General features: G+C 47.6%; 1 protein-coding gene across 3 annotated transcripts in view; it reads right to left on the bottom strand.

Moving 5' to 3' along the window:
• The window catches only part of Atp2b2 (ATPase plasma membrane Ca2+ transporting 2), a 156,342-nt gene that overhangs the window by 90,576 nt on the left and 46,229 nt on the right, over nucleotides 1-19,537 (bottom strand). For all 3 annotated transcript variants that reach the window (XM_028788637.1, XM_028788640.1, XM_028788638.1), the window contains exon 2: nucleotides 9,275-9,788. In XM_028788637.1, coding sequence (XP_028644470.1) covers nucleotides 9,275-9,473 — 199 coding nt within the window. In that variant the 5' untranslated portion in view covers nucleotides 9,474-9,788. The remainder of the gene's footprint in view (nucleotides 1-9,274; nucleotides 9,789-19,537) is intronic.

The following is a 19,537-nucleotide window of genomic DNA, read 5'->3' as shown; positions in this document are numbered from 1 at the left end:
GGGACAGATCTTCTACCCATTAACTTTGCAAGGCTACCTGGGTAGACAGGCTGCAGGGATTTGTTTGTGGGGAGCTCTCCTTGAGACAGAAGCCAATGCTGTCATCTGGGTACCAGGGAGACACAGGCCTGGGGTGCTCATTTCCATGGGCTATAAATAACCATCTGAAACCATGGCATGGGCCAGAACTGCGCTCGGTGGAGTAAGGTAACCACTGAGAGAAGAGAGACCTGTGTGGCTAACTCATTTGTCTTGCCTAGGCTTCTCAGGTGACAGGTGCCTGTAAAGAGAGGCAGTTTCGGCTGTCCTGAGCCATACCTGGCCCCATGGGACCCAGGCTGGTTTTAGAGCTAGCTGAAGCCCCACTAATGTTCAAGCTGGTCTAAACACTAAGCAATATTTCTCTTCCATTAGCCCATTTGACAGATGGGGGAACTGAGACCCAGAAAGGAGAAGGAATTGAAAATTGGGGCTCAGGCCTTTGGACTTTCAGGAACCCAGGAACTCTTGCTCTGGGGCACCTGTATACTGGCTCACTATGAAGCCCAGCTGGCCAAGGTAGAGCTCTGGTTTGAATTTTCAATGTGTCTTGTGTTGGAGAACCACCATTCCACATGGCAGTGACCTTTGAGTATGACAAGGTCACATGACCTCTGCCTTCATGGCTAGATCAATGGCACTGCAGTGGTTGTTGTCAGCTGAAGTGGGACAGTAACCATGGGTATGGACAATCAGTGTAGGAGAGAGTTTTAAGGAAGGGACAGGCTGAGTCACTTTCCTCATCTCTCTGTTTCTTTCTCTGTCCCTCATCCCTTCTGCCATCTTTCCTGGAACACTGGAGCTCGCAAACGTGGCTCTCTGACCCTGACCTTTAACCTGCAGAACTATTGGAGATACATGTTATAAGATGTTACTCAACAGATATCACCACAAGAGACAGATAAGGATGTGGGGCCTTGGGCTTACAGTGGCAACAGAAGCCCAGAGTCCCAGCCACTTTGTAAACTCTTGTGGTCTGGGTGGAACCCTGGAGCAACAGGGAACCTGCTATGAGAACCAGTTCCCTGAATTCTCACTTCTTTGTCTCACCCAGCCCCAGAGACAGGTTTTTCCACTTACTTTACCCTCAGGGAGCTTGAAGTCCTCTTTATAATCACACAGACAGGGGTAAATAGTCTCACCCCAGGTGATGATTTGACCATACAGCACAAACAAACCCACGTCACTAGTTGCTTTTTTTTGCTGTGATAAAATATCCCGACAAGAGCAATGTAAGGGAAAGGCTTTGCTTTGGTTTATAATTTGAGGAGGATGCAGGTCATCATGGGGGGAAAGGGGAGCCATAGTATGAAAAACTGATCACATTAATCCACAGTCAAGAAGCAGAAATGAAATGAAATTTCATGAGAACAATGGAAGCCTGTGCTCAGCTTACTTTCTCCTCTTATACAGTCCAGGGTCCCAGCACAGGGAATGGCACCACCCACAGTGGGCAGGTTTTCCCACATCAGTTAGCCCAGAAGTCTATCTCCTTGGTGCTTCTGGACTTTATCAACTTGATAATTTAGATTCACAATCACATCAGTGAAACCCAGACTGTACAAAACCACCTAAAACCTGTGGCTGGAGACCCCTGCTCTCGGAAAGCTGACCTAGAAACTGTTCATGTCTCACATACACCCTGGTCCTCACCCCAGGGTCTTCATACTTTCATCCTATGGCTGACATTCAATGCCTCCCTGTCCTTTGAGCCTATCTCAGGGGAAGCCTCTCTCAACTTTGAGCCTCCCTAGGCAGGATCAGTGCTTCTTGGACCTCCAGCACATTCCCTCTCACTGCAGTCATTCCTGTCTGTCACAGTCATGGCAGGGTAGCATGGGAGATACATGTTAATGGAGAGGCTCTGAGCCTCAGCTTCCTCCTGTAGCAACTGAGATGAAAAGAGTTCCTGGTTCCCAAGGATGATGGGAAGACAATGGAGCACAAAGCCATGAAGGTTGACACACTGTGGGTAAGCATGCTCTAACTAGTTCATGGTGTCCCAGCTGGGGCCAGTTCTCTGCTGTACATAGACTGCTTCTAGACCAGAGAGTAATGGGGCAAAGCATAGCTTATGCCCCACTTGTGACTCCCTTTGGGATCCTTAGGAATTTAGATGGGAGGGTGTCTGGAAAAGATTCTGTCTCTCTTGCATCCTTCACTGGCTGGACTGAAGCTCTGGCTGCCTGTGGCTTCCAGATTGCTTACAAACTCTTACGCTTGTTTCTAGCCTGCTTACCCTGACCTTGGACCAGAGGTGGGTGTCTGAGAAGGCTGCCTGGTCCTCAGCATCCCAGGGGAAGTCATGTGACACAAATGTTGTTTCCTAGGGAATGTCAGGAAGCTATGTCATCTCTTTGTCTACATCTTCTATGTCTACAGAAGAGAAGGTGTGGTCCAAACCTGCACAAAGTAGATGAGTAACATACAAAAAGGCTCGAAGAGGGAGAGACTGGCTCAAGGGCCTCCATGACTTAGGACTCAAAGCCAATGTTCTCATTCTTCCTCTTTTTTTTGAGCACATAGTAGGTGCTTACTGTTTAGTGCATATCAGTGATGGCTTTGTTCTGAGAATCAGGAAACTTTTCCTCTCCACACTTCCATTTTCTGTTGAGGCTACAGAAAGCCTGCGCTGAAAACATTGAACCTGGATGCTTTGACAGCCTACAGTGTGATGGTGGCCCACAGTGAGTAACAGTGGCCCTCAGTGAGTGACAGCGGCCCCACAGTGAGTGACGGTGGCCCACAATGAGTCATGGTAGCCCACAGTGAGTGATGGCGGCCCTGGCTGGGCAGAGCATTTCTGGATGGTCATCAGGGCCTCCTCCTCCTGCTGAGTTCACCCAGGAGCTTTCTGGTCAGCTGCAGGGTGGCCCTTTTTGGAACTGCTTTCTGCTCTCTTTTGTAGCCCCTGGCTGGCGTGCAGAACTATGTACCCGGGACACTCCTCAGCATGCACTGATGGGCTCCTGGCTTTATTCTATTGATGATTCATTTGTTGTGTGGGCGCTGCTCTCAAGAGCTGCTCCACTGACTCAGGCCTCCGGATCAGCCTGCTTTTAAAGGACTTTTCCCCACAGTGTGTGTGTGTGTGAGGGGGTTGTCAGGGAGGGTGTGTATGCACTCCAGAGACTATAACAGGCTTAAAAAACAAAAAACCAAAAAAGTCACTCCTGTTTGCTCACTCATCTCCCAGAATTGGGTGCATCTCCCAGAATTGGGTGCATCTCCCAGTATTGGGTGATGGCCTCTCATCACAAATTAAGCCCAACATGTCTCCCAAAGTCACATGGAGATCATCAGAGAAGAATGACAATAGCTGATGCTGAGGTCACAGCTACCACTGGTCGGGTTTAAATTACATTATGTGTTTTCGTCACTTCTCTCAGCAATGCCACGAAAGCCACACGGTCTCATACCATGTTACGGATGAGGAAACTGAGGCCCAGAGTAGTAAATTATTGACCCAATGACCCACAGCTGGACAGGAAGAAGAACCAAGACTTCGTCATGATCCCAGCCAATCTCCTCATTGCTGTGACACTTGTCACATGCTTGCACACGCTTGCACCTTCTATGCAGGCCGAGCACTCTTCAGAAGCAAAGTGCTTTTCCTCCCTGTGGTCATGTGCACACTGGGCCCAGAAGCCCCCATGGTTGTCTCTAGTCCCTTCCTTAACCACTATTAGTCTTGGAGAGAGAGCTCTGATTGGGTTCAGAGTGATCACGTGACTACAGGTGGCCCAATGAGAATCTCTTCTGGGAATTTAAATCTCTTCTGGGTGAGTTATGAGGAAACTGATGCCTTTCGCTTATTGGGAGACTGGTATGGGGGGGCCTCAGCCTGAGTCTACCAGGGCCCCCAGTACCTGCCTGTGAAATAACCCAAGGCAAGAGCAGCAGAAGTTAAGCAGAGCAGGAGGGATGGAGAGTTACCCAGATGGCACTGGAGCCAGCCATGCCTGTGGATGACCTGTCTGTGTGCAGACATGAAATCCCTTCTGTGGTAGAAGCCTACATGAGCCGACCACCAGTCAATAGCAACTCTGTAAATCCTACAAGGAGATTTGATTTCTTTTTTATTGAGACTTTGTCTCATGCAGCCCAGGCTGGCCTTGAACTCCCTATGTAGCTAAGGATGACTTCGAACTTCTGATTCTCCTGGCTCTACCTACTGACCTGGTTTATGTGGTGCTGGGAACAGAACTCAGGCCTTGTGCATGTCAGGTGAATACTGTCAACTGAGCCACACTCCAAGCCACAAAAGATGTTTTAAAAAATTTTTTTTCTAAAGATGCTTTGAGTCACTATCTCCCAGAGACAGAGGGGAGGGGACCCAACCAGCATGTCACAGAAGAAAACCAAATCCACTAAGCTCTCAATCTCCCTAGCAGGAGGGCTGAGGTGGGGACTGTCTTCCTCTAGTCTCTTCTTCTTGTCCCACATTTATGTGAGAAGGTGACTACATTTCTCAGTCTTAGGAATCCCTGTGTGAGCCTTTTTCTTCTGGTCTCCATCCCATACAGCTAAGAACTCTACAAAGGAGCAATAGCCCTTCTAGAAAGATCTCCAGAGAACAGGGAGGCCTTGTGGCCTGTCTCCAGTCTGTGGAAGTGTCCCCACATGGAATCCACATTCCAGAAGCCCCTGTCTCACTATGCTTGGGACCCTGCTACCTCTCTGGGTGCCTTAGTTTCCCAGCTGATCCCCTAGGAACCTAGTGTCCCCCAGGAGACATAGAACCCAAGGATTGACAGAGAGGACACCGCTCACTATCCCACCCTTTCTGCTTCCCCATGCTGTGACTGATCCATGCATAGTTCTGGTCCTAAAACACTAGAGCAATTTCCCATCACAAGGTATACCCCAGCTCCCACGAACTGGTCCCCATTCCTTGCCCCTTGCCCCATGGTGTAGGCTGGCTTGGGAGTCATCTAAAATTAACCACAAGCTCCCCTTTACAATACCGGCATGGTGTCAAGTTCCCAGTGCTGTACTGGCCCCTTTGTCTCCCTTGTCCTCCCCACCATGAGACACTCAGTGATAAACACTCGACAGGGACCTGTCCCAGGCACCCCTCCTGTGGGGCCAAGGGAGGGAAGGGTGAGGCCACAGAACTTCATGTGGCTCAGGGCTATGATAGGCATGGGGAAACCAAAGCCACCTGTCTCATTGGTGACACAAAGTGTACTGTGTCCTTTCCCCAGGCCCCACATCCATCTCTTGCATGGAGGGGCACCAGGGCATGCTTGACTCTCCCTCACCTCTGCTTCTGTGGCTACTGATTAAGGTCTTGGGCATTGTGCCAGATAAGGGGACACCCCAGGAAACAATGCAAGTTTCTGCTCTAGGCCTGGACCCCTGAACACTGACCCTCCACTTTGTGCCTCCTCAGAGAACACATACAATCTTCACTGGGGACCATCTTAACTGCTTCCCTAAGTCCTTCACAGGGCGGGGGTCATGTGTACTACTTTTAAAAGCACTCCGTGTGGTGATAGCTAAGGTGATCTGCATTACTTCAGCATTGCCTCGATAGCTTATGGAATTAAACGGCCACCAGGTGCTGCTGTTTTCCATATCCACAGATAGGGAAGAGGCCCCAGAAGTTTTACTGAACTCTCTTAGAGTCCCTTGAAGAGAAAGTCATGAGGATTGAAACTCTACCCTCCTGGTCTGGAAGAGTGTGGAGGGAGAAGGATTAGCAGATGAGCAGGGAAGGACATTGCCCAGCAGTGAACACAAAAGGGAACCGAGTGCAGAGGGGCAGAAGGTGGGTCTCTAAAGTCAGGCCTCTGTGTAGACAACCCAGTACTGCTGGCCACAGGAGCTGAGCCCACATCCTTTGGTGCAGAAAGCAGGGCTGCAGGCAGAGTCACACTGCTGGAAGCCTCAGACCTCATCTATCACTCAGAGAGCTTATTGTCCAAATTTAGCTGGATAAGGTGGTGACGGCTCTATATAGGCCTGGAGCAGTTTCCCACACCAACACTTTGATCTCAACAGCATGTGCATGGCAGGGGGTATCAGAACAGCCAGTGTGGAGCCCCCATGTGGAGCAGGCACAACCCAGACCTTGTGGCTTCTGAATTAGAGGCTGGGGCCAGGGGCTAACCACATCTTTAAATCATAAGGTCAAACCCAGTCCAGATACCAAACCCGAGACAGCAGGGAGAAAGGAATTATGGGAGCCCAGCTATGCTCATGTTGGTCTATCAGGGGATGCCCCTGGGTCTGACATTGTACCTGTCTGAGTGGTAGTTAGTAGTGGCCTCTGCACATCTGCAGAGTGGTCTAGTTGCTTTAAGGAACACATGCATGGGGGCGGCCCGGAACACCAGCCATGGATCCAAACATTCACAGATCACCTTGTTGAGAGAATGTGATTGCTTCTACCATAATGGCAAGAACAACAAACGTCATGCCTGATGGGCGCCATCCCTGCTGGGTATCCAGACACTGGGTGTTTGGTTTGTGTCATTCAGTGTTCACAACCAACTGTATCCCTGGCAAAGTGGGACTGATTCACATTATCCTCACCATAAGCCTAGAAGGTCACTGCTATCATTAGCTCCATGGAGATAAGGAAACAGGCACAGAGAGGTTGAGTAACATGCCTAGAGTCACACAGCTGGAGAGTGGCAGAGCTGGGATTTGAACCCAGGTCCTCCACACCTGGAGATCTATAGCAGTTTGCCCCTTTGCCCCTCCCCTTATTTCCATCTCTCCAGATACCCTGAAGGAACTTTCTAGAAACCAATACCCTAGGATTGGTTAATCCAATGGTGGCATTCCCTCCTCAGAGCTCTTTCTTCTTAGAAACCTTAGGTCTGGAGAAGCAAACCAAAGCCTAGAGAAGCCAAAACCCCAGAAGCACGTGGCTGGCTGATCAACAGACAGAGGAAAAAACAAAAAACCAGTCTCACATCTACACCTAGTGCCTAACTTCTCACCGTGTCCTGTGTCTGGACTTTTGCAAGAAGCAGCATTCTGTGTCACAATACACATGTTCCTGCTTCTTTCCTTCATAGTCAAGTCCAAACATCTCCTCCATCAGGAAGCTTTCCAGATCCTCCCTGTCCACCTGCCTCACTGCTCCTTGGGAGCATCAGCTATCCCCATACTCACTCCCAGCTATGTGCCGAGTGAATGCTCAGCTGTTGCTAGGGCTCTCTGTGGGCTGGAGAACTCAGTGGACACACCTCAGGGTGCTAGTGGACAGCTCTTCAACCTTCTTTGGTGGCAGGTACCAGGCTGGGTGCTGCGTGCACATAGAAAGAAGACCGAGTTCTTATCCTCAGGTCACACTTGCCCCCCTGCCCTAGTCTAGATGTACAGAGACGGTGAGCATTTGGAAATGGTTGTGTTTAGTGCTAAGGTCTGGTCACATACGGCCCAACACTCTGGAGTCTAGAGAGCTTGGCTGGCAGAAATGGGCTTAATAATCTGGGGCACACATGTTAAAGATCCCAACACAGCAAACTCTTATCTGTTTGCTCTTTGCCTGGGGAGATGGTGACGGCTCCCCTAGAACCAGAACCCAGTGACAATTAAAGCAACATTCTGGTCTCCTACTTAAAGGCAAAGGACACTCAGGCATTTGTGTCTCCTGGCAGGCCAGTTAGAAGCCGTATGGCAGGTGAACATGGTCCCTTATGCCAGAAATTGACTGGGGGTGAGATGCAGGATCCCCAAGCAGAGTCCCCACCCTTCTTAGGACCCCATGTGGCTGTTTTCAAGCCTGGAGTTAGAATAGATGCTTCCTCTATGCCTTCTCTCCCCATCAAGTCATGCTTCCAGACTTCTAGCGCAGCCAGTGGGCAAGGTATCCACGAGGGCAGGCAGAATAAAAAGTGGCAGACCCAAGAGGAAAGAGCACAGACACCTAGTAGACACCCAGAAATGGCAGGGTACTAATATGCGGCCATCAACCTACCTGGCTGGGCCCCAAGGTACCCATGAGCCCCACAAAGCAGCCTCAGCACCAGTGGCCCAGGGATGGTGTGTAATAGCGCCCAGTTATGAACACAAGGATTTGGAGACAGTTTTCTCCAAACCTAGATGCCACCCATATCCCAGACTGCAATCTGCTTGAGCGAGTAACTGCTATCCACTTAGAAAAAGCACACTTGCTGCTTACTGAGTGCAGGTCCAACTATACATAAAGCTCTTGCACAGGAAACACTAGCTTCATATTCTAAAGGAAGAGGCCAGGGCTCACGGCAGCCATTGCTGTAGGTCACAGGCATGGAGGAGTCAGGGTAGAGCTACCTGCCTGTGCCTCTGGCTTTGTGTAGGGAAAGCTTCCCACATGGCCACAGTGGGTAACTAGTAAAAATGGAGCCTTAGCAGGGCTGGGTTCTCTACTCTGCCTCTTAGAAATGCTCCATCTCTGGTTGCCACTGGAAAGACATCACCATCACCGTCACCGTCACCGTCACCGTCATCGTCACCATCACCATCATCATCACCATCACCACCACCATCAGCAGCAGCAGCTGAGTGCTTCTCATTGGAAGCCCTCCAGGCCTGTTCACTTTGTGGAGTTGTAAAACAGCCCTGCTCCCACTCTCCAGGAAAGAGCCCACTAGGACATCCACCATCTTGTCTGCATAGCCTATAGCTGGCTCCTCAGCCCATTCCCCTGTCCCTGTGCTCTTTATCCAGAGCCTGGATTTGTGACACACAACTGCCCCTGCAACCTGGAGGTGGGGCATACTGTGATAACTACAACTGGCTGCCTGTCTGCAGTGCTGTGGGTCTGTGCCCAAGCCAGCCATGAGGAGGGCACACAGAGGCATGTGCATGGTGGAGAGATGTAGGCTGGAGGTTGGATTCTGAGCTACCACCAAGGTGTGGAGCCCATGCTGTGTCTGGACACATGTGAGCGGGACGTGACCCCTTGTTGAGTCCCCTCCACTCACTCAACTGCCCCACCTCAAAGCCAGACGCCTCTTGGTTCTCAGAGATGGCAGTGAACACCCCTTCAGGCTGATTTGTCACTTTCCTTCCAGAGCGCAGTCCTCGCCCAACTGTGTTACTGTCATATTCTTCACAAGTGGAACGAGTCAGACATGTGATGAAAGTCAACCTCCTTGCTAGAACATAGCTAGAACCTGAAGACATTAGTGTTTCAGTCTCCCTTGGAGACGTCCCCACTGTTAGACATCATAGACACAGACCTTGGAGCCAACTCCACCCTGGAGCAGCCCGAGTGTAAGCCTCCCACACCTACCTTCAACAGGTGAGGTTTTGAGGCGCCGGCAGATGGCTTCAGTGTCCCCATATGTCTCCTTGATCTTGACCACAGCCTCGGTGCCCCGCAGTTCCATGAGGGAGCGCAGCTCCTCCATGGTGCACCCGAACTCGCCCCCATGGCTCGACTCATTTCTTTGGTTTTTGGAGTAAAAGTCGCTGTTGGTCATATCACCCATGTTTGCTGAAGTTTCTGCTCAGGCTGGGCCTGAGGGTCAGCAGTGGAAAAGGGGCCTCTGGGTGATGGCTGTGTGTGGCTGTCCTCAGTATACCCTCACCAGAGGGTAGTTGCTTGAGGCAGCCAACTTCGAGTCCCAGGAGGAGGTGATGGCTGAGGTGGGCTGGCGACAGCACTGGAGAGCTCTGAGGAGTGTCCCCAGGAGTGGTGTGAGGTCCAGGGGCCGAAGAGGCTCAGGAATGCTGACCCAGGAGTCTCCATTCAGTGGGGCCCATGCTGATCCCTGGGGCTGGTATCTACATGGTCGAGACAGCTCCTGTGAATATAATCACAGAATGAGTGATGAAGGCGAGACATTCAGAGACCTAGGAAAGTCAAGGAATAGGTGTTGATCTGACACACACACACACACACACACACACACACACACACCTGGCTCTCACTCTCTCAACATACCACCATACTTCTAGTCCATTGGCTACCATACTATTTAAGTCCTAGGGTATGTCCACATGACACACGGAATTCCCACACATACTGTGGGGTGCAAATGCCCACTTGTCAAACACAACCCAGCTATGCAACCCACTAACTGCCTCTTTGTGCCTATTCCATGGTCACAGATATATCAGCATAAGGATGCATTTCATGACACCCTGATGGAGACACCTTTCATGCATGCTGTCACACACTGTCTCATTTCTAGGCATGTAACTGAATGTCCCCTCATAGACACACAGCAGACCCTGTTTCCCATTCTCTGACTGGCCCTATGTACTTACACATGCTGCTTGTAAACACAGTCTGGGACACAATTCCTCTCCCCATAGGTCCCCTGACACCTCCCCTACAACACTCCTTCTCACAGGCCCCATCTGTGCCCATAGCCCCCACCACAGTCCTCCAAGAACTCAGACTTGTGTCAGAGGAGCCACCACATGTGTTCATGAGGCTGTCCTTGAGTCCAGAGCTTTGGTTTCCTGCAAGAGCTGGGATCCATGGAGCCCTCACCTGGAGCCCCCACCGGTCAGCACCAAGGACAGCGGCCAGCAGCCCACAGGTCCCTCTGGAAGCAAGGAGGAGGGCGTCACTTCTCACTGTTGTACAGGCCACCCGTGCAGGAGTGCAGTGACTGTGGGCTGCCAGGAAGAGAATCCAATCTGCCAGGATACCTAACACCAGCAGCCGAGGCCCCGGCAAGCGTTGGGTGACAAAGGGCCCCAGCTGAGCTCAGTTGAGCCTGGCACAGGGATCTGCCCCTCCCATCAGCCATAGCCAGCTAGTCATCCTGAGTGGGCAGTGAGGAGCAGGGATAAAAGGAAGAAGAAAGGCGCCAGTATCAGTCCACCCTCCACTTGTCCAACCTTTCTCTTCACAGGCCTCTTCCCCACATTTTAGGGTTGCTGGTGTCAGGTTTGTGTGTTTCATTTTCTTAGGGAGGAACTCCAGAGAAGGAAGGGAGTTTGTCAAGGGTCACAGAGAACAAGACGGTGGAGAAGCCCAGTGGGGGATGATGTCCTCTCTCCTTCTTTGGGGGAAGTTCTCTCAGATGTGCTGGGCGGGATGGACTGTGCAGGCAAACACTGGCAGAGTTAACGGGGCGTATGTCTTGCATCCTGGCCGAGGCGTCCTATGCCATCCTTTAGGAGACACTTCGGCTTACAGGGATTGGAAGTGCACTATGGTGTATACACATTGGGACCAATAGTTATCCCTGGGAGCAGAGTATGGTGTAGACATGATGCCCAAAGAGAAGATCTAGGCGCCAGAAACAATGTGTACCTGGTGTGTCCCCCAGTGCAGAGGTGGCCCTGTAGAGGCACCATCTTGAGCTCATGAGGTCTCATTCACTTTAGGACCAGGTGAGGTGGAGGCCAACTCTGCCCATGAATACAAACAATAAGAAGTCCTCTTCCTCATATATATATATTTTTGGAGACAAAATAGCCTCAGACTTGCTAAGTTGCCAAAGGTGACCTTGACCTTGAGCTCTGGATTCTCTTGCTTTTACCTTCCAAGTGCTGGAGTTACATGTTGGCACCACCATACAAGGCCTTTCTCCCCATTTCTTAAACAGGCATCATACATCAGATGACATGCTAAGAGATCTCTGTATATATAGTATTACATATGACTGCTATGGACGCAAGTAAGCAGCACAGTGTTTACCTCACATGCTGGGATCCATCCTCAGTAACATAGACATGTGTGCATGCGTGCACACACACGCACACACACGCATGCATGCGCGCACACACACACAGTGCAGGCATGCACACACTTCATACAGTATCATCTGCTAGGAGCTAAGTTTCAAGGATGCAGGTAGTGTGTTTCCTGTGTTACTCCAGCTAAAATGGTACCTCACTATTCATCCGGTAAATAACTATGGATAAGTGAATGGAATAAAAATTAGGCAATGTCTCATTGAGGTATACATATATTAAGACACTATCTCTTGCAGGCTGTCCTCCAGTGACCTTGAATTTCTGGTCCTCGAGCCTTCACTTCCCAGATGCTGGCAGAACGGACATGCCCCACCATGCCCAGCTTCCCATTAGGTCTTTATAACCCCATCAGGTGGATATTATAATTAAGCCCATTTTACTGACAAAAAGAATGAGCCCCATGGGACTAAAGAAATTGATTCAAGTTCACACAGCAGGGGGGATGCTAGAGAAATTTCAAACTTTAGATGGTGGCTCACCACCCTATAAGAAGGGCCTGGCTGGAGCCTGTTCTAGGAAGTAGAGTCTCTTTAGGAAGTGCTGGCTCCTGACACTCAGGCTTACTATTTTTTGTCCATGGCTACAAAGGCCTGCAGGTCCTCAGCAGGATCCTGTCCCCAGTACGTGAGACCTGTAAGAGGTGTGGGGACTGGTCCTCTGGGCTGGAGCAGACACAGAGTCGGTCTGCTCCCGTCCTGTTGAGAAACTGAATCCTGAGTCATCCAGGAGCCACTGCACTCAGAGCAGCTGGTAAGAACTCCATCTCACTCCCTAAACCCCAGAGATAGATCAGGGAGCCAGGGACATCCAGGGCACAGCAGCTACCCAAACCCCGCCCCTCCGGAATTCCACTTCCCTTCTGCCCCTGCCTGGTCCTCGGGGCTGGAGCAGACACAGAGTCGGTCTGCTCCCGTCCTGTTGAGAAACTGAATCCTGAGTCATCCAGGAGCCACTGCACTCAGAGCAGCTGGTAAGAACTCCATCTCACTCCCTAAACCCCAGAGATAGATCGGGGAGCCAGGGACATCCAGGGCACAGCAGCTACCCAAACCCCGCCCCTCCGGAATTCCACTTCCCCTCTGCCCCTGCCTGGTCCTCTGGGCTGGAGCAGACACAGAGTCGGTCTGCTCCCGTCCTGTTGAGAAACTGAATCCTGAGTCATCCAGGAGCCGCTGCACTCAGAGCAGCTGGTAAGAACTCCATCTCACTCCCTAAACCCCAGAGATAGATCGGGGAACCAGGGACATCCAGGGCACAGCAGCTACCCAAACCCCGCCCCTCCGGAATTCCACTTCCCTTCTGCCCCTGCCTGGTCCTCTGGGCTGGAGCAGACACAGAGTTGGTCTGCTCCTGTCCTGTTGAGAAACTGAATCCTGAGTCATCCAGGAGCCACTGCACTCAGAGCAGCTGGAGCCACTGCACTCAGAGCAGCTGAAACTGAATCCTGAGTCATCGAGGACCCACTGCACTCAGAGCAGAAGGATTTCCAGATCCAAGAGGTGGCCTGAGTCCCAGGAGTTATTCCACCCAGGAGATTAGGAGCATAAGACCACAGAGACCTCTGGACTCTGAGGAGCTCTGCAATAAGCAAGATAACTGGAAATACAGACTCCAGTTTTACACAGTGAGGGCAGGTACCACTAGAGTTAACCAGATGGCGAAAGGCAAGCGCAAGAACATAAGCAACGGAAACCAAAGTTTCTTGGCATCATCAGTGCCCAATTCTCCCAATATAGCAAGCCCTGAACACCCCATCACACCTGAAAAGCAGGATTCAGAATTAAAATCACTTCTCATGATGATGATAGAGGATTATAAGAAGGAATTAAGTAACTCCCTTAAAGAAATACAGGAGAGTACAAGTAAACAGATAGAATCCCTTAAAGAGGAATCACAGAAATCCCTTAAAGAAATGGAAGAAAACACAAAGAAGGAATTAAACAAAAACATTCAGGATCTGAAACTTGAAATAGAAACAATAAAGAAAGTTCAAAGGGAGACAACCATGGAGATAGAAAACCTAAGAAAGAGATCAGGAGTCACAGACGCAAGCATCACCAACCGAATACAAGAGATAGAAGAGAGAATCTCAAATGCAGAAGATACGGTGGAAAATATTGACACAGTTGTCAAAGAAAATGCAAAATGCAAAAAACTCCTAACTCAAAACATCCAGGAAATCCAGGACACAATGAGAAGACCAAACCTAAGGATAATAGGTATAGATGAGAATGAAGATTCCCAACTTAAAGGGCCAGTAAATATCTTCAACAAAATTATTGAGGAAAACTTCCCTAACCTAAAGAACAAGATGCCCATAAACATACAAGAAGCCTACAGAACACCAAATAGACTAGATCAGAAAAGAAATACCTCCCGTCACATAATAATCAAAACATCAGATGCACAAAACAAAGAAAAAATACTAAAAGCAGTAAGGGAAAAAGGTCAAGTAACATATAAAGGCAGACCTATAAGAATTACACCAGACTTCTCACCAGAGACTATAAAAGCCAGAAGAGCCTGGACTGACATCATACAGACACTAAGAGAACACAATTGCCAGCCCAGATTACTATACCCAGCAAAACTCTCAATCACTATAGATGGTGAAGCCAAGATATTCCATGACAAAACAAAATTTGCACAATGTCTTCCCACAAACCCAGCACTTCAAAGGATAATTGATGGAAAATGTCAACACAAGGAGGGAAATTACAACCTAGGAAAAGCAAGTAAGTAATCTTCCAACAACCCCCAAAAAAGATACAAACATAACTTTACCTCTAATAAAAAAAATAACAGGAAGCAACAATCATTTTTCCTTAATATCTCTTAACATCAATGGTCTCAATTCCCCAATAAAAAGACGCAGACTATCAGACTGGATACACAAACAAGACCCAGAATTTTGCTGCATACAAGAAACGCACCTCAGTGACAAAGACAGACACTACCTCAGAATAAAAGGGTGGAAAACAATTTTTCAAGCCAATGGTCCCAAGAAACAAGCTGGAGTAGCCATTCTAATATCAAATAAAATCGACTTTCATCCAAAATTAATCAAAAAAGATAAGGAAGGACACTTCATACTCATCAAAGGAAAAATCTACCAAGGTGAACTCTCAATTCTGAACATCTATGCTCCAAATGCAAGGGCACCTACATACATAAAAGAAACTTTACTAAAGCTCAAAACACACATTACACCTCACACAATAATAGTGGGGGATTTCAACACCCCACTGTCAGCAATGGACAGATCATGGAAACAGAAACTAAACAGAGACACTTTGAAATTAACAGAAGTTATGAACCAAATGGACTTAACAGACATCTATAGAACATTTCATCCTAAAACAAAAGAATATACCTTTTTCTCAGCACCTCATGGTACCTTCTCCAAAATAGACCATATAATTGGTCACAAAACAAGCCTCTACAGATACAAAAAGATTGAAATAATCCCTTGCATCTTATCAGATCACCACGGACTAAGACTGGTCTTTAATAATGACAAAAACAATGGAAAACCCACGTACACATGGAAACTGAACAACTCTCTACTCAATGATGACTTGGTCAAGGAAGAAATAAAGAAAGAAATAAAAGACTTTTTAGAATTCAATGAAAATGAGGACACATCATACCAAAACTTGTGGGACTCCATGAAGGCAGTGCTAAGAGGAAAGCTCATAGCTCTAAGTGCCTACAAAAAGAAACTGGAAAGAGCACACACTAACAAGTTGACTGCACAACTAAAAGCTCTAGAACAAAAAGAAGCAAATACACCCAGGAGGAGTAGAAGGCAGGAAATAATCAAACTCAGGGCTGAAATCAACCAAATAGAAACAGAAAGAACAATACAAAATATCAATAAAACCAGGAGCTGGTTCTTTGAGAAAATCAACAAGATAGATAAACCCTTAGCCAGATTAACCAGAGGGCACAGAGACAGTATCCAAATTAATAAAATCAGAACTGAAAAGGGAGACATAACAACAGAAACTGAAGAAATTCAAAAAATCATCAGATCCTACTACAAAGGCCTATACTCAACAAAACTGGAAAACCTGGATGAAATGGACAATTTCCTAGACAGATACCAGGTACCGAAGTTAAACCAGGAGCAGATAAACCATCTAAATAGTCCCATAACCCCTCAGGAAATAGCAGCAGTCATCAAAAGCCTCCCCACTAAAAAAAGCCCAGGACCAGATGGTTTTAGTGCTGAATTCTATCAGACCTTCAAGGAAGACCTAATACCAATTCTCTTCAAACTATTCCACAAAATAGAGACAGAAGGAACACTACCCAATTCGTTCTATGAAGCTACAATTACACTCATACCCAAACCCCACAAGGACCCGACAAAGAAAGAGAACTTCAGACCAATCTCCCTTATGAACATCGATGCAAAAATACTCAATAAAATTCTAGCAAACCGAATCCAAGACCACATCAAAACAATCATCCATCATGATCAAGTAGGTTTTATCCCAGGAATGCAGGGATGGTTCAATATTCGGAAATCCATCAATGTAATCCACTATATAAACAAACTTAAAGAAAAAAACCGCATGATATCTCACTAGATGCTGAGAAAGCATTTGACAAAATTCAACATCCCTTCATGATAAAAGTCTTGGAAAGATCAGGAATTCAAGGCCCCTACCTAAACATAGTAAAAGCAATTTACAGCAAACCAGTAGCCAACATCAAGCTAAATGGAGAGAAACTTGAAGCAATCCCACTAAGATCAGGGACTAGACAAGGTTGCCCACTCTCCCCCTACCTATTCAATATAGTACTGGAAGTCTTAGCCAGAGCAATTAGACAGCAAAAAGAAGTCAAAGGGATACAAATAGGAAAGGAAGAAGTCAAAATATCGCTATTTGCAGATGATATGATAGTATACTTAAGTGACCCCCAAACTTCAACCAGAGAACTCCTAAACCTGATAAACAACTTCAGCAAAGTGGCTGGTTATAAAATCAACTCAAACAAATCAGTAGCCTTCCTCTACATGAAAGATAAACAGACTGAAAAAGAAATTAGGGAAATGACACCCTTCACAATAGTTGCAAATAATATAAAATACCTTGGTGTGAATCTAACCAAGCAAGTGAAAGACCTGTATGACAAGAACTTCAAGTCTCTGAAGAAAGAAATTGAAGAAGATCTCAGAAGATGGAAAGATCTCCCATGCTCATGGATTGGCAGGATTAATATAATAAAAATGGCCATCTTGCCAAAAGCAATCTACAGATTCAATGCAATCCCCATTAAAATCCCAACTCAATTCTTCACAGAGTTAGAAAAGGAAATTCTCAAATTCATATGGAATAACAAAAAACCCAGGATAGCGAAAACTATTCTCAACAATAAAAGAACTTCTGGAGGAATTACCATCCCTGACCTCAAGCTGTACTACAGAGCAATAGTGATAAAAACTACCTGGTATTGGTACAGAGACAGGCAGGAAGATCAATGGAATAGAATTGAAGACCCAGAAATGAACCCACACTCCTATGGTCACTTGATCTTTGACAAAGGAGCTAAAACTGTCCAGTGGAAAAAGGACAGCATTTTCAACAAATGGTGCTGGTTCAACTGGAAGACAACATGTAGAAGAATGAAAATTGATCCATTCTTATCCCCTTGTACAAAGCTCAAGTCTATGTGGATAAAGGACCTCCACATAAAACCAGATACACTGAAACTAATAGAAGAGAAGGTGGGGAAAAGCCTCGAATACTTGGGCACAGGGGAAAAGTTCCTGAACAGAACTCCAATGGCATATGCTCTAAGATCGAGAATTGACAAATGGGACTTCATAAAATTGCAAAGTTTCTGTAAGGCAAAGGACACTGTCAATAGGACAAAATGACAACCAACAAATTGGGAAAAGATCTTTACCAATCCTTCATCTGATAGAGGGCTAATATCCAATATATACAAAGAACTCAAGAAATTAGACTCCAGACAACCAAATTACCCTATTAAAAAATGGGGTATAGAGCTTAACAAAGAATTTTCAACGGAAGAAACTCGAATGGCCGAGAAGCATCTAAAGAAATGTTCAGCATCCTTAGTCGTCAGGGAAATGCAAATCAAAACAACCCTGAGATTCCATCTCACACCAGTCAGAATGGCTAAGATTAAAAACTCAGGTGATAGTAGATGCTGGCGAGGGTGTGGAGAAAGAGGAACACTCCTCCATTGTTGGTGGGACTGCAAGATGGTGCAACCACTTTGGAAATCAGTCTGGCGGTTCCTCAGAAAATTGGACATAGCATTACCCGAGGATCCAGCTATACCACTCCTAGACATATACCCAGAAGATGCTCGAACATATAACAAGGACATATGCTCAACTATGTTCATAGCAGCCTTATTTATAATAGCCAGGAGCTGGAAAGAACCCAGATGTCCTTCAACTGAGGAATGGATTCAAAAAATGTGGTATATTTACACAATGGAGTATTACTCAGCTATTAAAAACAATGAATTCGAGAGGTTCCTTGGTAAATGGATGGAACTAGAAATTATCATCCTGAGTGAGGTAAGCCAATCACAAAAGAAGACACATGGTATTCACTCACTGATTATTGGATATTAGCCTAGAACCTTGAAATGCCCAAGATGCAACTCACAGGCCACATGAAGCCCATAAAGAAGGAAGACCAAGTGAGGGTGATTCGGTCCTTCTTAGAAGGAGCAACAAAATACTCAAGGGAGCAAATATGGAGACAAAGTGAGGGACAGAAACTGAAGGAGGGGCCGTCTCAAGACCACCCCACCTGAGTATCTATCCCATGTGCAATCACCAAAGGTAGATGCTGATGTGGAAGACAGGAAGTGCATGCTGATAAGAGCCTGATATGGATATCTCCTCAGAGGCCTTCAAGAGTCAGACATATTCAGAGGCAGATGCTCACAACTAGCCATTGAACTGATCATGGGGTTCTCAATAGAGGAGTTAGAGTGAAGACTGAAGGAGCTGAAAGGGTTTGTGGCACCATGAGGAGAGCAACAATACCAACCAACCACAGCTCCCAGGGTCTAAACCACCAGCCTGGGAGCACTTAGGGGGGGATCCAGGGCTTCAGCTGAATATGTAAAAGTGGAGGGCCCTGCTGGGCATAGGTGGAAGAAGAGAACCTTGACCTCATGAAGGCTGGATGCCCCAGGGGGTGGGAATTTTGAGGGTGGGGAGGTGGGAGTGGGGGGGGGTGTAGATAGAGGTTACATCCACAGAGAAGAAGGAGGAGGGGCGAGGGGATTGGGGGTTCCGAGGGGGTGGTGGGGGATGGGGTAAGGGGACAACATAGGAAATGTAAATAAATCATCCAATAAAAAAAAAAAAAGAGGTGTGGGGAGCTCTCTCAGAACACAAGATTGGAGGAGGCCAACAGAGGAGACATAGGGCTTCTGTGTTGATCAGCACACTTTCTACTGCAGATTGTGTCTTGTGGAAGTTCAAAAAAATAGGAGAGAAAAAAGCTAAATGGCCCGACAAGACGATGATCCAATAATGCAGAGTGACTTGTGAACAAGATGGAGATCAAATGAGGTGGAGTATTTTGGACCCTTGTTGATGTCTGCAGACTTAGGTGGGGCTGAGCTCAGGGTAGGGGGACCTATTGCTGAAGGAGGGGGCTCACTAGAAACCTTCTAGTGCAGGCTTTGATTTCTTAAGTGTAAGAGGTGACTTTTTATTTGTAACCTGGGAAGCCTTGGTCCTCAGCCCCAGGTAACAGTGTGGGTGGGAAATGGCAGACAGAGGAAGAGGCAGAGAGGCAGAGAGGCAGAGAGGCAGAGAGGCAGAGAGGCA

This window comes from Grammomys surdaster, unplaced genomic scaffold, assembly GCF_004785775.1.
Source record: "Grammomys surdaster isolate TR1022 unplaced genomic scaffold, NIH_TR_1.0 125756, whole genome shotgun sequence".
In the NCBI taxonomy this organism is placed as follows: domain Eukaryota; kingdom Metazoa; phylum Chordata; class Mammalia; order Rodentia; family Muridae; genus Grammomys; species Grammomys surdaster.
This window is presented reverse-complemented; position numbering and strand designations above follow the sequence as displayed.